Source organism: Lutjanus erythropterus, chromosome 11 (assembly GCF_056507025.1).
Source record: "Lutjanus erythropterus isolate fLutEry1 chromosome 11, fLutEry1.hap2, whole genome shotgun sequence".
Taxonomy (NCBI): Eukaryota; Metazoa; Chordata; class Actinopteri; order Lutjaniformes; family Lutjanidae; genus Lutjanus; species Lutjanus erythropterus.
In genome coordinates this window covers 29,990,618-30,011,611 of record NC_139327.1, presented here as the reverse complement: position 1 = coordinate 30,011,611, position 20,994 = coordinate 29,990,618, and the positions used below count along the sequence as shown (strand labels likewise).

At 37.9% G+C, this 20,994-nt stretch overlaps 1 protein-coding gene across 3 annotated transcripts in view; it reads left to right on the top strand.

The window, feature by feature from the left end:
* Positions 1–17,001: 17,001 nt before the first annotated feature.
* Positions 17,002–20,994, top strand: part of tcf7 (transcription factor 7) — a 100,279-nt gene continuing 96,286 nt past the window's right edge. For 2 of the 3 annotated variants that reach the window (XM_084729930.1, XM_084729929.1), the window contains exons 1-3: positions 17,004–17,696; positions 18,008–18,077; positions 20,829–20,935. In XM_084729930.1, the coding sequence (XP_084586056.1) occupies positions 17,514–17,696; positions 18,008–18,077; positions 20,829–20,935 (360 nt within the window). In that variant the 5' untranslated portion in view covers positions 17,004–17,513. Of the gene's footprint in view, positions 17,697–18,007; positions 18,078–20,828; positions 20,936–20,994 lie in introns of all 3 variants that reach the window. The other variant, XM_084729928.1, reaches the window with a different exon arrangement.

Below are 20,994 nucleotides of genomic sequence, written 5' to 3'. Positions count from 1 at the left end.
TTCACTCAAAGTCAAAAATATCAACCTTGTGTTGGTGCTAGAGAAGAAGTCGGGGTATCACCAAAGTCATGGACTGATAAACAAGCCACTAATTTCCTCCGTGAGCTGCTTGTGTGGCTAAAAATAGAAAATAGATACATAGATAATGCACAGGTAAGCACAATACATCACAACGATGTCCCTTAATATCCCTTAATTTTTAGGGAGGAATGCTTCCCTTCACCAAGGGTGTCAAGGGTGTTGAAATGAGGTGGGGACAGAAGGGCTCAGATGACAAAACATTTTTAAACGGTCTTCAGAATACCTTGAGACAATCATCCCATTTCTTAAGCCAGACACACCCTTTACAAACCCACTGGATCATCTGAAAAATACATGGCCACAAAGCTGAAAACGCAGCTGTTTTTCTTAGCTTCTGAAAATGTTATGTTTTGGAGATAAGTGGTTTTCACTGGACAACAATATGCAATTTTAAGCAAAGTATCATATTCCAGTGTTTCAAAAGAGGGATACCCTGGGCTACCACAGAGTCAGCAATACTAAAATACTCATCATCCAGTCTCCCAGTGATAACAATATCACGTTAACATTAGCTAAAAACAGCAAATAAGCACTAACTTTAGATGTTAAGTTAAATTTCCTTATTTTTTTAGATGCTGCATTTTTAATATTATAGAAAGAGAGTTCATGAGTCGAATTCAACCAGTCATAACTTCTAATCATAAGGTTTAATTATTGATATGTGACAACATGGACAATCTGACTTGTGCAACTTTAAACTGACAGGAAACGACTGAAACAATAAAAACAAAGACCCAAATAAAAACGGTATACATTTTGTTTCCTAAAAAAATATCTCCGATGCATTTGCTATCTATGTCTGTGAAAGACTCTAACTGCAGCTGACTATCTTTCACACAGGCCGGCTGTATAGCATTCAACTTGTGTGGCTCCCACCAAACAACAAACAAACAAATTTCATATTTGATCATTTTCTGCAGAAAGAAATAAAATGCATGAAACAAACCACTTTAGAGGAAACCATTTGAAGCTGTGAGAGTAATGTGAGCATTTTTGAAGGATGTATGCAATGTTTTATTGAGGATTTTTTTAATTGGTTTGCTTTGAACTTTATTGAGGTCAGATCTATCATCCCAGTGAATACTTATCTGTGGTTAATTTAGTGCCTTATGGGTTCCTGTTATTTGTTGGACACAAGATGCTCAATGTACGGTACGTCAGCCATGAAATCTCTTCTCCTTATAGTCAGATATTACCATAATTGCATCTACTGCTGCGAGCACTACTTCTACTACTACAGCTGCAACCAATAGCCCACCAGGGTCAGTACAACAGAAATGTGACATGATCTGACTGGGAACTAAAATGACAGAAGATGGAGAGAATAAGAGTGTATTTATGTGGAGTAAATCATACAATTGTCCATGAACAAAAGAGCTCTACTCGATCTATGAGCGGGTCGATATGCTGTATATCCACAGGAGTAATTTGTGCTGTCAAAACTGAAAAGTTCTTTTTTCCACTTTTCCATTTACCTTTGTACATAGGAGCATGTCAGAGCATCCGGTATACAGATGATCAGATTAATGCATTTTAGTTTGCTTTAATTTTTCACCTTAGGCGTTACGGTGGTGCCTCACAGCAAGAAGGTCCTGAGTTCAAATCCTCCAGCTGGCTGGATCAGGGCCTTTCTGTGCGGAGTTTGCATGTTCTCCTCGTGTCTGCATGAGTTCTCTCTGGGTTCTCCAGCTTCCTCCCAAAGACATGCATGCAGGGTTAATTGGTGACTCTAAATTGCCCGTAGGTGTGAGTGTGAGTGGCTGTCTGTCTCTTTATGTCAGCCCTGTGATGAACTGGCGACTTGTCCAGGGTGAACCCCGCCTCTCGCTCAATGTCAGCTGGGATAGGCTTCAGCCCCCTGCGACCCTTCGAGAATAAACGGTTATAGAGAATGAATGAAAGAATGGACTTTCGCTGTCTCCTGGTAGGAACTGGGTCTCTATAAATAATATTATAAAGAGTGCAGTCTAAACCTGCTTTATATGAAACTGCCTTGAGATAATCTCTGTTATGATTTGGCACTATGTAAATAAAATTGACCTAACTTGATTTGAAGTTTGCCTCAAAACTCTGAAAAAGAAGACCAGATGGTCTTTGGTATTGTATTGGTATTTACATTTTCTCCATTGTCAGTATAGTGAAAAAAACATTTTTTTCAAACAATTACCTGATTGTAAAAGTTGGTCAAGATAGCTTTCTTTATTGTTTAACTTTTTGCAGTATTGTCTGAAAATGTATGTGCAGCCTTCTGACTGCAGCTTATATGAATTTGTCAATCTGGTCTCTTCTTCTGCGTAACAGAACTTTCAAATAGCGTGCAGTGCGTATGCCAAAGTTCAATTTTGTGTGCAGGTGATCCTTCTCATTAACTTTTGAAAAGAGCATATCCATGGTCAGGTGACCTTAATTGTCATGGTAACAAAAATAAATATGCTGACATTGTAAAACTGTTGCAATTTGGTTAGTTTTAGGCAACCGAACTGCTCTGTTAGGTTCAGTCTACTTTGACTTTTGTTTTCAAATGGGACACATGTTTGTTTGTCTCATCCATCCGACCAATCCTCTATCCTGTGTGGACTTTCTTGCTCTTCATACTACAGTATATCAACTGACATTTATTATGTGTGATATTTGGATGCAACTTCTCGCTACAGAAGTTCATTCAAACAACTGGCGCATCATATGCACGGAAGATTAGGCTTTGGCGTATTCACTGATTGTTCTTTGAAAGTATTGTGTTATTTGTACACAGATTGAAGAGACAAGGAAGAAATTTGTGGTGTTTTGTTAGTTCATGCATAGTTGTATACATGACATAGTGATGAAAATACAACACACAGTAAAGACATCTCCCGAAGAGCTTGTGCTGCTTAACATCATTTAAAAGGTCATATAGTTTACATGAATGAGTGGAGGTGTAGGTGAAGGAGAGGCTGCCTCTTCCTAGAGAGAAGAGAGAGGCTTTGTGTGCAAGACGTGCAAACACATCAGAGCAGCTTATTTGCTGCAGTAACGTTACTGCATGTGAGGAAACAAAACTGAAAGCAGCCACTATTTGTTAAAGATCATTAAAGAAAACACAGTAAAGAAATCATATGGATGCTTGTGTTGCTCTACATAATTTTAAAAGGTAATATAGACCATAGAGCAGAGAGAGGTGTGGGTGTGAGTCTCTAAATTGGAGAAAATAATATGTTTAGGTGGATGATTTATACACACATGCAAACTCAGATCCATCCACATGTCTTTAATGTACAACATTCACAAATCTGGTTGTGTTCAATTTTGCATTTGCGAGTTATAGCCCAAGTGCAACACGTCATTCCTTCAAAAGTTTGATAATCGATTACAGACAAATGGTGATTGATACCCCAAAACAAAAATGTTTTGTTCAGCGTGATCTATGTATGGCGTGTACCAGGTTTTTGTTGGGGCTGAATGTAAACAGCAGCGAGAAGACGGCAACAACATGGTCGACATCTTCCCATAAAAATTTCAACATATGGGAACCATCGTCCATCAACATTGACTGCATTTGAGCACGAAGCAAATGCAGTCAAATGTAAAAAATCTAACCTAACCTTCTGTGACTTCTACTACACTACCACCACCCAAGTGCTATAATACAAATATTATTACAACCACCACCACTGTTTAGGATTAAACCTACCGCTGAGATGTGATCCATCTAGGCGTGCATGTTTGTATGTATATGCATCAAACCTCACCGTGTCTGATTCTCGTGTAAATATTTCACCTGGTAAACACAACAGTTTTCCAGCCCTCGATTTTATAAGCTGAACTGAACTTTTTCCTCACTGAAAATAAAATTGATATCACCACCGGTGAGAATGTGCAATGGAAAAAAAAAAAGTTTGTTTCCTTCGAACCAAGCTGCAGCTTTGCGGTTCATCAGTGTGTGAGCGTATGTAGAGTTGGCTGATTCGAATCTAATGTATCAAGCTTTAAATAGCAGGCACGTCGCCTCGACTCGGGGAGATTACACTCTTTTCAGAATTTTTTTTTCTCACAAAGTGTGTGTTTGAGGCACTCTGTGGTAAGAGGCTGCATGTGTGTGTCTCTGTGTGCACATATGCATGTCTCTGTAAATACGTGTGTGTGTGTGTGTGTGAGTGAGTGAGTGAGTGTGTGTGAGAGGAGCGAGGAGTGAATGACTTGGCTCCACATCAAAGGCCCCTGCGAGTCTCTGCATTAACGAGGCCCTTTGTTCCCTGCCTCCCAGATTACAGCACGTCTCTCCCTGTGCTGCCAGTGAGCAGTGAGTGTGTGTGTGTGTGTGTGTGTGTGTGTGTGTGTGTGTGTGTGTGTGTGTGTGTGTGTGTGTGTGTGTGTGGAGGGCATAGTAACCTGTAGACCTAAGGCCAAGGTCTGATCCTCCTCCTCCTCCTCCTCCTCCTCCTCTTCCTCATCATCATCATTCTCATCTAATGGACCCAAAAAGAAAGCTGATCCAAAGAAACTACAGTTGTTTGGTCGACTTGATGAATTTGTTTCATTTCTGGAGATCTGGAGAAAACTAAAATGTTTTTACTCTCATGTTTTCACGCATACAGCCCTGTATTATGTAATTCTCCTCTAAGGTCATCATGATAATTATCTATATGTCGTATTGTCGCTTCATTTAGAAACAAAGCTATGCAATGTGGAAGTGATAGTGCAGTAACTGTCTATATTTGCCTCCCTGTCACAGAAAATGCTCACGTGGCTCTTTTGCAAGAAATATAAAGTAAATTAAACTATGACAGCAATAAAAAGTTTCTTCAAAACAGTAGATGTATTAAATGACAACAGCAGAAAACAAACAGCGATTAGGCATTTGTGAATAATTATCATCTGATGTAACCAGGGGCGTAGTGGGGGTAAACCCAAGTAAACTCAGTTTATCCAGCTCTTTGAAATGAGGCTGAAAGGTTACTCATCTATTTCCAGATTTAAAAATGCATGAATCAATGAGCAGAAACAAGGTGGATAAACTTACCGCTACACCCCTGGATGTAACTGTTCCTGATTTAGAACAAGCCATATGTTGAATCCTGACTTAGATGTTGGGCACTCCAGTCCAAGGTCAAGTCAGGCAGATCAAGTCCCAAGTAATTTTAGTTCCATATCCTAAACAAGTCATACTGTAACAGTGAGTTTCCCACCTCACTGAAAGAGTTTTTTTTAGAAGTTTCTGTGAGTTCAGCCCTCAATACTTTTGTAGCTTCAAACTGAATCTCTATGGTTTGAAGTTTAGTCTCTCTTGACTTTTGTCAAGTCGAGCCTAAAGTCATTAAATTTGTGACTCAAGTCTGATTGGAGTCCAGGTCGTGTGAATCGACCACATATGTTAGCAGTATCTAATCTCTAGATACTTAAAAAAAAACTGCATCTATTTTACATGTTCTGGATTGCTCAGTCATGCTGAGAAGGAGGTACAAGTGTCAAACATTAAATGCTTTAGAAATTAGTTTAAAAAAAAAAAAAAAAGATGAGTAAAAAACAAAATCCTTCTCCTTGTAACCCTTTTTTCACCTTGATCAGTCCTGGTTTACACACATATTTTCAGTACTCTTACAGGCTCCTCGGTGTTAAGCCTCACAGTGTATTTGTTAGTTTGTGACGTAACTTTGAAGAAATGAAACCGACACACGCAAGTTATCAGCGACCAGCCATGGGATGCATTTCAAAAATAACCTCCCAACCACTCGAACCCGATGCTTCAATCTGCGAGATCACCCCACCTCTATCAGCTCAGCAACGCACCACTGAGACAAACCTCGCAGTGTGTTTGTGTGTGTGTGCAAATGTGGTGACACAGTGTGGCGCAGAAGCTCCTTTGCTGCTACTTCCAGTCACCATCAGACCTGTTTTTTCATAAGCCGGGCATGATTTCTTAATGCACGTCTTTAAAAAGTTCATGAACTGAAGCAGGCCTGAGCGAAGATGGAGCTGTTCCAACCACAGCTCGCTTGCTTTTTCCTCTGAGCACACAGGGAGAAGATAGCAGGCTGGGTGCAGGCATTTGAAGGGTTTTGAGATATAGACGGTTCAAAAAAAAAAAAGAAAAGAAATAGGGGGTAATCTCCTCTTAAAAAAAGGATGGCACTTTAGAAGACGATCCTTGGAGTAGATTCAGTGAAACTCAGCAGTCAAGTCCTGAGTTGCCAAAAAACAGTTTTATAGCTTGGATCTTAAGTATTTTATTTATTTCAGGTTGTGCTTTTAATTTGGCGAAATCTGAAATTAATCGAGATGAGAGTTATTACTTCTTCAATATAAATGTGTTGGAAATTGATCTTTACCTTTTACTTGTTATAAACCAACTTTATGAGATACTGCACTGAAAGCTTAAGTTGACAAAAAGGAGTTTAATGTTTTTAAGTTGACTGGATGATGACTTAACTGTAACATTCTCCATGACTGGATTTAGATTCTTCCTTATTTATATTGGATAACACACTAATTTACCAATACGTTATATATTTAGTAATTTATTAAACAGTTATGGGGCTTCAGTCTGTAGCTCTCTCTAGCTAGCTTTAGCAGGATTTGGCTCTCTTGCTTTAGCTAGCTCTGTTGTTAGTTTTTAGCTAACTACATATTTAACACGATGTTCTTTTGTGATTATGCATTTGGTAAAGGATAGTTTGGCATTCCTTCATAAAAGTATGAACATTGACCAAGAGGAAAACATAGAAATGTGTTATTTAAACATAGCATGGCCACACCTGATCTGACCTGATTACTGCTACTCTGCCAGGCTATTGATTATGCTAGTTAGCTTTTTAGCAGGTCTAGTTTATCTGTTTTTATTCTCCATGATGGGCTTAGCTTCTGTTGGATAACAAACTAATTTCCAAAGTTGTTATTTAACTGAAATTGATATATTTATTGATTTGTTAAACAGTCAAGGTTAGCTGTTGGCATCTCTAGCTAGCTTTAGCAGGATTTGGCTCTGTGTAGCTAGTTGTGTAGCCTAGTTGACTGGTTTTTAGCTGTGTTCTGTTTTTACTGCACATGTAAGATATTTTCTTTGTAATTATTGATTTATAATTAAGAATTTGACATAGCCAACATGTCAAAAAGTAATTTTGTCCTACTTTGTAGGCGATTTAACTGCATTTTGGCTTGTAGTAGTTGCTGAACTTTCTGCTTGGTTTGTTTTAGGTTACTTGGGATAAGATTAAAATATACATTCATTATATTTTAGATCTCGCACTGGACTCAAAGTCAGAAATAAAGTGTTTGCATTTTCGTCCACTGATCCTTTACTGAAGACCAGGCAGCGATGTGTTTTCAAAGCTCTTTTCCTCCTCTGTTTATGTTTGTTGATTTCACCCCCAAAGCCCTCCGCAGATCTGTGATATCAGCTCATAAATGTTTGATAAGGAGCTAACGAAGAGGTGAAGGGGACTGCATTCTGCTAAATCAAAAGAGACAGACACATTCAAATCAGCAAACACTCAGCAAACTAGAACTTGAACAAGACTCATTATCTGGCACAACATCTCTCTCTCTCTTTTACAAATAAATTTGGGCTTATTTTGCTGAGCCAGTATGCTCCGTTTTCAGTTTTCGCTCATACATGAAGGCTGAAACCAGTCTTTGTTAATCTGTGAGTGGTTTTACAGAAAAAGGTGCATGCTGAATGCCTTGCTCAAGGACATCTTAACAGTAACTCCTGGACTGCTTTTTACTCCTTGGTTTCCAGATGTGACCTTTACTGATGCTGGTAAACTGTACTGCAGCTGCCACTCATGTTTCCACCTCTGTGTGCCACTTCTTAAATAAGTGTTAGAAATTCTGAAATGATTCAAAGGTTATTCAGCCTCCTACACATATCAAACCTACCTTCACAGGAACTACATGTTCCATCAATGAATGTGTCGACACCTTTGCTCAAATTTAAAGCTTTTGCTGAAATTTAGAGCAGTTCCTACATTTCAAATACAGATGGGCTCTAAAGATATAACTCAGATAATAAATAAGATAAGCAGAACATGAGTCAGTTTGCTACATTATAGCTATACCAAAATAATATAGCTAATATAGTAGCTACAATAAATTAATATTGCAACAATAATATAATAGCATGTAGCTACAATAATATAGAATAATATTGCTACACTACAGCAATATAGCTATGTCTGCAGTAATAAGAGAATTTAAGTAGACTTTTAAAAGAAAAGAAAAAGTTACGTTCCTTAATAAATAATTAATTTTATATGCAATAATTGGTAAAGTAATGTTATTATTTTTAAGAGATGTAAATTGGTACCTGTAACTAATAACTAAATTTCAGTAAGTTGCCAAGCACTGGTCTCCTGCCTGAGTCACAGGGTGATGGAGACATGTTGTGCTGCTGCCAGAGGACTGCTGACTGAGATTACAGCATGTATGGGAATAAATGACAAAATAATAGATTTCTGTATAGTACTCACTTTCCCCTTGATGGTCTGAACTCACGAGATTTTTCACTAGTCACTTAATTTATATATTAAATATTTTGGCAGTAAAAAGAGACCCCTGGCTATAGACAGACAGTAGACAAATGAGAGGCATAAAGAAGGCACAGTCTTTCAAAACTTCAGAACACACTGTCTAATTAGCACAGGTGATTTGTCACAATACTGAATCTCACTAACTAACATTGACTAGACACCGATGGACAACAATGGTTATATTTTAATATATTTAATATTTGCAAAATTATTATGATGGACATGTCCCTATTGTTCCTACCCAATTCTATACCTTTAAATTTTTGGTGTGTGGTAAATTAAAGTTAATTTTGACCAAACAACCAGAGTTGGTAAGACACTTAGCCACTTAGAAGGACAATCTGAGTCTATCAGTGGCAAAAACAAGCACTTTTAGTGGACACACTTTGATGGTGCACAGTCGTTTGCAGCGCTCTCCCTCAGTACACACTAATAGCCACTAATTATTATTTGTTGTCCCCACTAGTCACTGAGACACAAAAACATGGGAAAAGTAGGCTGCAGGTTGGAAAATACCAAAGTTACCCTTTAAAGATGTGCTTAATTTGATTAAAGATTGGCTAACCCTTCCTCTGCACAGAACATCGTCTCTCTTTGACCTTTTACTGTTTTTGCATGCAGATTGGTGGTTGATCTTGATCCACTTAATACTTAAAAACAAACATAAATCAGTCATCTCACTAAAACGATTTTATTGTTGAATATCTGTTGTTAAAGTAGATTATTTTACCGTTTTATAGCAGAAACTTAGACACAAAATAAAACTGTTGAAAAGATTTGTTGAGGTTCCACATTGCTGGCTGGATGCTGCCTCCAAGGACATGGTTTTGATTGTAGGAAAACTACCAATAAAAAGCACACAAGTGGTTCCAGTTAAGAGCTGTTCGCTTGGATGTGGCTTAACCCCAATGAAAGGACATGATTTAATTACTCTGCAGCTTTAATGCGCCTGATGTTTCTTTAGAAAGCACAGTATATAATCTTTTTTTGAACCAACTGTGATTCATCTTTGAAAAAAAAAAAAAAACATGTTAAAGAAGGAGCATTTCCCCCACCAATGATTGAGCAATGGAAAGGAGCTCATTGAAATGATCTTCTCATATTAAATGAGTGCTTTACACACTGACAGAGGAGTGGATGTTTGTGTATTTTGTGCTGAGTAGGATTATTCATTTGCATTGTTAATATTGTTTTTATTAAACAAATGTTTGGGTTCAGGCAAGAGCAAAAGATCCCGTTTCCCCTTATATTTCCCATCACCACCGTAAGGATTTTGCAAATGTTTTACACATCAGTACCTCAGATTGTTCTGTGTTTTGGTCTGCAACAACAAATCAGGACAGTGGAGAAAATTATAGGTATTAACCAAGAAGCAACCACCAGCCAGTACACCAAACTCATCCTCCAAGCAAAGTAGAACTGAAATCTATATTTTGATTGCAGTTTGCATTTCTTACGTGACCCTTTACTACGAGCCATGACGAGTAGAAAACAGGTCAGTTTTGGATCTGCTTCCATCGTTATTTTTTGCTGTTTACAAGGTTCATTATTTGAAGGTAGGTCCGCCCAATCTATGTGAATTAATACCGTTAAAATATCCTCTGCTCCTGACAGTCTTTTGAGTTGACTGTTCAACCAAACTCTATTCTAAAAGCAGGTATTTTATAGTAAAGCCATATTTTTTCACAGTTAAAACTTAAGTTACACATCACTATGACTCATTTCTGCTTCACTTTGATCTACAGACACAATCGGCACACGTCATTAACTCAACAACATCATTAGATAACCTGTGATAAAGTGTACCGATGTACACACCTGGTGATTGGCCCGTCACGTTTACAGCACTTGTTTTCACCCCACGAAAGCAAAGTGTCATGTGCACTTTATACCACTGAGGAGGATAGATGGGAGGACATAAACAAAGCCTTCAAAAAGCGTTGGGTTTGTGTGTGGTTTATTTCAAAAATGGAGTTGGCTTCGATTAAATGCATATTTTCAATTACATAAGTAATTTTAGAATAATTTATTGCAGGAGAGTACTTCAAGGGATCTGTGCCCAAGTTCAGATAAACTGTTTTTATTGGACTTATTGTTTTATTCTGTCTCAGCGTGATCAAATATATTTTATTATTATTGTTATGTTTTTTGATTTTTAATGTGCTATAGTGTCTTTAGTGTCTGGAGCACTGAACCAAACAAATTTCCAGTTGTGGGATATTAAAACTGATCTGAATCTGAATCTGAGGATCGCAAACGTTTTGGTTGTGGCTGACCTGTGACCCCACTTGTGAAAGGCTGCATTTACCAGTTGTGATCAGTTCAACAACTGGGCGTTATTTTCCGTGTTTTATTGAAATAACTTTTAAGACTTCAAGAGAAAAAATGACCCAAAAAAAGAGCAAAAAAAAGTTGACAAAGGCTTTCTGTTTGTGACCCCTCAGATTTATTCTATGACCCCTTGAGGGGGTCAGGACCACCTGGTTGGGAGGTACTGGTCTCAGAGTACGGTCACCCATGCGTGAATGTAGCGGCGGGCCATCACCTGGTGAGGTGAGTGCTACACACACGTCTTTGTTATTGATCGAGGCTGCAACTTTGCTAGTCAAAATTTATTTCAAGTTGAACTCCAAGCAAAGCAAAGATGTGAAGTCTCCTCAGTGTGACCATGACATAATGCAAGAAACTTCCCCAGGGACTGGGAACCTTGGGAGGAACACAGTGCGTTTCCCACTGTAGGGACTGGGGTCTAAATTAGTTTCTGGGTACATTGTTTTACCCCCAAAAAAGTTCCTGCTTTGTGGCGGGTAGTACTTTCCAAAAGCACAAGAGCTTTGGGTGTTGGACTTGCAATGATGAATACTCACAGCATTTTCAAAAATCTGCAGCTGCAAATTTTGTTTATTGTGCTTTGACCGCTTCCACTTAGGTGGAAACACTGTAATACAACAGAATGTTTTCTTTTAATACCTATAGATTTTTATGCATCTTTTAGACAAAATTCATGTCTTAAAGTTTTAGCATTACTGCAAATATTTTGCTCTATAATTTGCTCTATATCTCTGTAATCTTTAGATAAATAGAAACAATACAGAAACAATAATTAGATATATGAATATAAATGTCTTTGCATCAAACATTTCCTTTATCAGAACAACCACACTCTTTGTCTTGTTCAGATATAGCATCCATATCTGTGCATGTATGTGAAAAGCTCGCCTTGTGGGGTCACAGCAGCTGTGCATCCTTTTTGTTTTCTGTGTGGGCTGCTTATCTGTTCTATCTGCTGCATGCATGTGTAGCCTTATTTGGCCTTTCCTGCCAACAGATGATGTGTGATGTCACATCAGTCATTAAAGTTTGAGATAAAAGATAATAAGAAAGGATGCTCGGGGTGCGAGTAAGTCACAAAAACTCTGGACTGATAAGGCAGGCTGGTGCGACCTTAAAATGTGACTCTGATCTGACAAGAATAATCACACTGCTCATAGCAAAAGAGTGTGTGAGAGAAAGAGAGACAGAAATAAAGAGTGTAAGTGTTTCTAGGTCTGAGCGCCTATTTCAAGAGAGAAAGCATGTGCAGAGAAAGGTTGCTCATTTCAGGATTTACGTTTTGTGTAGCTGTCTGCGAGTGAGACAGACTGCAGCCTCAGGTGAACCTGTGAACCCATGTGATGAATGTGTGTAACTATGAGCGCAGATATTCAAGGGAAACTGTTAAGATCAGAGCGTGGCAGGCTCACGGGGTGGTGTGGCCGGCGCAGGAGAGGTGCTGTCTCTCTGGAAAAACAGCTGTCTATATTTAATCAAGGCGAATAAACAAGGAGTTTAAACAACTCATTTATAATTTAGATTTGCATACATTAAAACCGCTCATTTTAATCTTTTTATTAATATGCATCGACGATATTGTATAAATATGCAGTTTTATGCAAATACCAGGCCCATTTTCTGTTTGTATTTAATTCTGTTTCCCAGCTGTGGATCATCATTTTCATTCAAGGCAACCGACTCAGATTAAGTCATGTATTAAGTCACAGCATGGGAGTGTATAAATATTTCTCAATTAAAAACTCTGAAGACCAGCTATGCTACTGTATCAGCATTAAAAATGCATTGGTGTTGGGAGGAAAATAGGGAGAGGCAAGTTGCAAGTTTGATAAGAAATCAGAACTTCAAGTCTACATCTTTGAACTGTGTTTTTTTTTTTTTTCTTCCTCTTTCCCTCCTCCTCCAATCAAGTAGTTGCAATAGCTAACACTTTTTGCTGTTTTGGAGACTGTTACAAAATCTGGGGGATGTACGGACCAGCCAAAAACATGCTGTGTATCTGTTATTGATGAGCATGCCGTGCCTTCTGATGTTTTTTCACAGAATGTCCTACATTTTGTTGCTGCTCCTTCTTGCCTGAGCTGCCACTTTTCTGTCCATGCAAATGAGGAGTTTTGCTCCAGAATGTGAAAACAACCAACTGAACAGTGTGACAGAAGCCGCTACTAAAGGACTAAAACTCACAATGCATAAATTATCAAAGTTATTAACTCATTTAATGATGATAACTTTTGATACCAGCTGCGTTGTTGGCTTTACGAACAATAGAGCTGTATAGTTGTTGATGAATCACCAAAAGTATGTTCACTAATGAGAAAAGGTCAACCTTTAAAAGCAGCACAACACATGTTTAACGAAAACCAATGAGGAGAAAGAGAAGGCAGGGTTTCATGCACCAGAAGTGGCTGATAGGAGCTGCTGTCTCCTTCACAACAGCTGACACAGGCAGCCCTCAGAAGACGTTCAAAATGAAAGTCAAGTTTGTGTGTGTGTGTTTTGTGTGTTGATGTACATCTGTTTTATAACATACTCAAAATGTTGCATTTTCAACAGCTGAAAAACTCACCTTGCATAAATCTGCAATTTATTGTCCTGCATGTTTTGTTACCAGAAACAGGTCACCACACTATCATGTGTGTTCTTAATATTATTTTTTATGTTTATTAATATATTTAGGTAGAATCAGTTTGATTTGTCCGAGCTGTTCATAAACACACCTGAAGATAGCTGACTGTTCTCAAAACACTAAAGGTCGGTAAAGTGTCCTGAGCACTGCAAAATAACGAGAAGATAAGGAAATGCAGAGGGCAGGGTCTCTGCAGACACAGCCTCCGCCACACAGTTCTAGTGAGTGAGGATAAAAATACCCTTTTTAAAAATTAATTTAATGTTTATTTGTATAGAAACAAGTAGTGCTGCTACACCAGCCCCCTCCAGATGGACCTTACAAACTGAAACTGTATTTGATGGGAGTGTATTATTATATTGATTCTTCAACTTAAATGCATAATTATTGCATTTAACTTATACTGTAGGTTTCTTTAAATCAAGGGTCTTCAATAGGGGGTTCATGACCCCTAGGGGGTCCTCAGACTTACTGCACCAAATCCTTGATTTTCTTTCAAAAATTAGAAATGTCTGAAACACACCTTAATATAAATTTAGTATGTTATACGCAAAGATATATCAGACTGTTCATTTTAAATTACACGACAGTGACAGAAGGCTAGCTAACATACTAAATCACTGCACAGCACCTATCTATAATGGTAACCTATGTATTACTGAAACATATTGGCCAGTTAGTTGTATTATTATACCAAGAGTACAAACACTTTACTGAGACATGATGGACTGCTTTGTAACTTCACAAGGAGGAAACTCTGACACACCCTCCACTTCAGAAACCAACAGCAGAGGGTGAAGCTAACACCGCTAGCATTAGCCATGCTACAGCTGCTGCTGACTCAGCAGCTACAGGTAAACACAAATGAAAGAAGACCAATGAACATTCAATGCATTAAGGGGTCCCTATATGGTCCGTGACCTGAAAAAAGTTAAAGACCACTGCTTAAGATTAAAATCCTGGTGAATGAACCACAACTAAAGCTGTGATGGAGAAGCATGCTGGGTAAAACACCTTTGAAAAAAGAGCAACACAGACAATAATGTACTGGCTTCAAACACTGGACAAGGAAAGCCTCCTCCCCACATTTGAATATGAAAATGAGTTTTAGCTTCTCAAACTGGATCATTGTCATTTGGAGACAATTTGATTTTTAAATCAGTTGGTGACAAACAGAAGTACATATTCTGTGCAAACTTTGCTTTAGGATTATGGCTGAGCTTCAAAGTGATGAGGTATTGCTAATCATTTGAAATGTTGTAAATAAGAATTAAAATCACAGTAAAACAGGAAGAAAAACTAACTCTGGATGCAGCTTCTTTGAAAGATAATGAATGATGAAGCAAATACTTACTTTACTTAACAAAAAGTAGCAGCATCACAGTGTAAAAATACTAAATGTAAAAGCTCTTAGAGGTATAGTGTGCAGGATTTATGTATAAACTCTATAAAAGTGATTCCTTTCAGTCATCACTTATGATGCACTAGAAGTGTGTGGAGGGGTATCTGCAGAGATTCTGCCCTCTGTCTGTATTTTCTTATCCTCTCATTATTTTGTTGTGTTCAGGGCTTTTTACCAACTCAGTGTGTCAGTAGTAACTTCTGATGCATTTACAAACAACAACTGGCATATCCTGCATATTCTACCTTTAATTTGAAAACATATATCAGCACTATGTACTTACCAGGGGTGGAATTACTTATATGAATATTTTTTCAAGTCTGGGAGTAATTTAGACTGAATTTAGAGAAACACAAACTCCTTTCAATTGAATTCCTGCTATTGATTAAACATCAATTAAAAATACCTAATTATCTGAGTAGTTTTTGAGAAGAATGCTTTGTTCTTTTACTCAAGTTCTTAGTTTTTTTAACACCAGTAGTTTTTACCTGTAGAGTAAAATTTCAGTGATGTAACAGTACTTCTATTTGAGTACAGATTTTCAGTATGTTTCCTTCACTGGTACTTACAGTATCAAAAAATTAAAAATATTTAACATCACCCTGTGAATGTTGAACTATATTAGAACTGTCATAGAATCAGATTTTTACTACATGATTATCGTGGCCATAAAGAATTCACAATATTATCACGATAATTCTAAAGAAAAAAAATATTATCACTCAAATTAACTCAAACTTTATTGTCTGTTTTTGTCTCTTTTTTGGAAAATGAATTACATGAAGGTGGCGAGAGTCTGTACCCATAACTGTCAAAAAAAAAAATGTACAAAATGTGACATTATATTTAAAACACAGCAAAAAGCAACCAGATGAACTGATTAAACTAAAGATATGGAAATGATTTAAGAGCATACAGTATGTTTAAAAGGCACTGGATTATTTACACAATATTGTCATATGTGTATTATAAATATCATATCAATATTTATTTTTTAAATATCACCAGTATTATAATAATACTAATCAAAGATACCAATTACCTTTATATACCAGTAACAACAACCCTTATACGTCTGGATGGCAGCATGTGTTGCTCCAAAACCTGTATGTGATGTGATGTTGAAAGGTACATACAGGTTTTACAGCAGCATCTGCTGACATCCAGACGGTGTCTTTTTCAGAGACGTCCCTTCTTGTCTCAGCAAGACAATGTCAAGACACATTCTGCACGTGTTACAACAGCGTGGCTTCAAAATAAAAGAGTTCAGGAACTAGACTGACCTGTCTGCAGTTCAGACCTGTCTCCCACTGAAAATGTGTGGTGCTTTGTTTTCTGAAACCAGAACACATAACTGTAATCAGCAAGGCTGACCACAGTATTTCATAAAACTACCAGAATTAATATTTCAGCTGGCTACTACCTTGGCTGGGTCTCTTTTGTAAAAATAGATTTTTTAGATCTTAATGAGACTTCCTGATTTAAAAAAAATGGTAAGATTAAAAAAGAAATGTGTAAACATTACATTTTTCAGCTTTTACTTTTTTACACAAAATATGGTTTTAGGGTTTTGACACTTTAACAAAGAAATGTGTAAACTTTACATTTTTAAACAGAGAATTAAGTATGTTTGTTTATATATATATATATATTTACAAAGACATATGTAGTTTGTAAACATTTTTCAACACAGAAATATGTAGTTTAAAGTTTTTATTACAAAAAATATGCATTTTTTAAATTTTTTACATCTTCTTTTACACAGAACTAAACTTTTTAAAAAAAAATCCACAGAAATATGTAGGCTAGTTTTTAAACTTTTGTCACAGAAATAAGTAATTTTATATTTTACAACAAAATACATAGCTTTTCTTTTATTTTTTTTAACATATAAATGTGTAGTTTTTACATTTTTTTACACTTCTTTTCCACAAGTGTAAACTGCACTTTTCACACAGAAATATGTAGTTTTTAAGTTTTTTTTAAACACAAAATAATGATAATTTTTAAAAACATTTTTACACTGATATATCTATTTTCTTTTTTTTTCTTTTTTTTTTTTTTTTTACACAGAATCGTGGGGTTTAATGTCCTGTTTCCTCAGAGTGTATTTGTTTGATTTGAGTGAAGTTGCCGGGACCGTGGCTGGTGTGAACACGCCCCTGGCTGGAAGTCATGAATAATGCGTGCTCACTGAGCTCGGGGAGGTGATGTCTCTTTAAGAGGCTCAGCTCTCCGCCGAAACAATCGTACAACCCCCCAACAAGTCATCGGACCTGTCAATCATCCGGTCGGCGCTCTTTGATGTCGGGCTCCTCGCCTTGTCTTGGGCTCAAATGAGCTGTTTGCTGTTGTAGGGAAACATTAGTCCTCCACCAAGCAGCCAGCCACATCTCAACTTTTTTTTTCTTCCTTCTTTCTGCATGCGGTGGGGCTTTTTCTGCACTTTGGACTGAGGAGATTTAACAGCAAGGAAGTCCCCCGATTCTTCTCTTTATTTATACTTTTATTTCGTGACTGTAATTTCTTAAAAAGTGTGTGATACATCGCAGGGAGGGGGGAAGTAGCCATGCCTCAGCTCAGCAGCGGCGGCGGGGACGACCTGGGAGCGAATGATGAGATGATAGCGTTCAAAGACGAAGGGGAGCAGGAGGAGAAAATCCAAGAAAACGCGTTCACGGAGAGAGACCTGGCCGACCTCAAGTCCTCCCTGGTGAACGAGTCGGAAATAAATCAAAGTCCCAACGCAGCGGTAGGTGGCACGGAGTGTGTGTGTGAGTGTGTATAACACAAGACAGAAAGCTTGTTTTATTTTACACGCTGCTGACAAGCGTTGAATGAGAGCGAAAAGAAGCGCAGGGAAATGCCTTCAGGGTTACAGTAGTACAACTCGCAGGGGTTCACTACAGGACAGGACGGGGATGCCATATCATCAAAAACACAAATTAAACCATATAATGTTGCTTGGAACTCGCTTTCACCTACTAAAACGCTTGTTTGGCCGCTTTTCTTCGCCCTTTTCTGAACTTTTCTGACCTCCGTGTTTGTTGTCGGTCCTTCCAGGCGGTCAGACGGGCGCAGCACGGCGAGCAGAGGGGCTTCCCAGACAAACACCGGGAGCATCTCGACGGTGGTAAGAAGAAGAAACATTTACACACTTAGAGATATCTGAGAAAACAGCTGAGAAGCGATTAAACCCCAATCAACCAGACACCCCCCCCCTCCTCAACCCACCCACTGGAGTGTATGTTGGTCACGGGGACACGTGTTGCAACATTAAAACTTCAAAGAGTTGTTTTCAGGTGTACACTGCAAAAGATGTCCATCATGTCTTCAGAGCTGTAGTTTATCTCTCTGTCACTTCGTCTAGTTTCCTCTGTTTCAAATGAACACGCCCTAAGATATTCAAGTAGAAATATCCTGCTTTAAATGTCTTTTACAAGTTATTTAATGCAACGTGGAACCTGGATGTCTCTTGGCTTTATAGATTTTATAGACTCGTACAGGACTGCAACTAACGATTATGCGTTATTGATTTATCTTACGATCATTTCCTCCTCTGATCGATTAGTTGTTTGGTTCATAAAATCTCAGAAAGTGGTGAAAAGCCCAAGGTGACGTCTTCAGATGTCTTGTTTTGTCCACAACCCAAACACATTCAGACTAAAGAAAACAGAAAGTATTTGCGTTTGAGAAGCAGAAACCAGCAATGTTGGACATTTTTTTTTATTAAGAGATTACTTTAAATGATGAATCAGTTGTCAAAGTAGCAATTAATTACATAGTATTCCATAGTAGTAGTACATAGTTGATTAATAATCGGTTATTTGTTGCAGATCTACTCACTAAATAGAGATAGCCTGCTTTAAATGTCAGTTTTAACAAGTTATTTAATGCAACATGGATCCTGAAAGTCTCTGTACCTTAAATACATACGTAAGGACGAGACCATTTCACTTATATGCAGCGAAAATCATTTGTATGAAACATTTTCTTGTGTTATCCTGTACAGCTGCGATGATTAGTTGATTAATTGATTAACTGTCAACTTTTAAATGATTTCTATTAGATTTATTTCAAGAAAAAATATAAAATTTCCCTGATTTCAGCTTCTTCGATGTGACTGTTTTGAAGTGTCTTCAGTCCTTTATGACAGTAAACTTAATATCTTCTGGTATGAGACATTTGAGGACAACACCTTGTGTTTTGGGGAAAAAAATGATCAATATTTTTCAACATTTTCTGACAGTTTATGGGGTAAACAACTAATCAGTCAATCGGGACAATGAACAACGATCGAACATGAAAATAATCGTTAGTTGTAGCCCTGTTCTGTGCTGATTTGTCTATATGCATTTTAGATTTACACTTTTTGCAGTGTAGCTTTTGCCAGAGTTTGCCAAAAGTGGGGTCAACCAGGGTCCTTAAGAGGTTTATTTTAACTTTTTTTTTGTCCCCTCTTGGGTTACCACCCAAAAGAACTGAGCAATTTCACTTTCCCTCTGTAGACAAAGGCACATGCAGAGAACGTATACACGGCTGTTTTAATTACAGGCGTCACTGTAGGCCGTACTCAGTAGTGTAACTCATTTCAAGCATTTCTAAAAGGAAAAAAACATGCTCTCGCTTTGAGTTCTTTTGAGCAAAATCTTCTGCAAATGAGGATTTGAGCTTTCAAAAGCATCTATTTTGAACGGGTGAAACCCCACAGAAAAAAAAAAGAATCTCACTGGCTCTGAATAATGTTGATAGCATCATTTAGTATTCTGGCACCCCGGTTCTGGCCACGCTCAAAGTTTCAGCGCCCTCAGAAAACACGGGGGACTGGGGTGCAGGGCTGCAAGCCATGATAATTTTCACTGTCGATTAATCTGTCATTTTCTCCATTAATTGATCAGTTATTTGTTTCAGTGTCAGAAAATGTTGATGGCTACTTCTCAAGACCTGAGGTGACGTCCTCAACCCAAAAGATATTCAGTTTACTGTCACAGAGGAGTAAAGAAACTGAAATCTGAGAATTTGAACATTTGTTCTTGGAACAATGTCAATGGCGATTGAAAAGTGATTAATAGACTAATTGTTGCAGCATTCTTGGGGTGCACCAGTAAAAAAAAAAACAAAGTGCAGGCTGTGTCTCTGCGTTTGGTTCAGACCAGGTATAACCTGGTTATATCTGACCCACAGTGAGGCCTCTGAAGCTTAAATGGGTGGTGGTGAGAGATAAATTAGCACATAGGCTACAGGAGTTCACGCCTCTCAGGCAAAGTGACGGTTGTAACGCTTTTGTCTCGTGTATTGTAGTCTGCGCTCATACAAGGATATAACATGTAGTAACGAGAACACTTGTAAATACTTGACCTACTTTGTATGCATGTTTATTTTGGATGTCAGGTTTTTCTCTCTGTTCTGAGGCACACATCTAAAACCTATAGCAGTGTTGTGGGAGTAAGTATCAGATTTAATTTTAATTTTAACCCATATCATGTTTGTACAGTGTTTCACCCGTAGCTTCACTTATTCCATGAGCAACTTTTACTTTTAAATGAATTAAAGTTTAAAGTGAAACCTGTGCTCTCAGAGACGGAGCTGAAAGAGTTAGGATAGAAAATTAAGAAATGTGAAAACCTCTTCAAACAAATGGTCCCGCTAAAACATTTTCTAAGATTGTTTGGTGAAAGCCCTGATGAAGATGTATAGTGGTTGAAACATGGTGGGTTTTTTTTAAATAATTTAGCCACTACAATAAAGGCATTTTAATACTTCCTTCCTCAGTACCACTACTGTATTTTCCCTCTATTTTGGAGAGCCTGGATTTCTGCTATCCCATTTTTTTTTGGAGGTACTTAGTTTCTAACTCTTTGTGGTTTTCCATGTCTGACCTCAGTGTCGAAGCACCAAGATGGAGGCATGTACAAGACGCCGGCGTATCCGGGGTATCCGTTCCTGATGCTGCCTGACCCCTACCTCCCCAACAGCTCTGTTTCTCCATCTGTAAGTGCACCTCTGTTTTTCATTCTCCCGCTGCTGGTCACTGTTTGTCTCCTGATGGT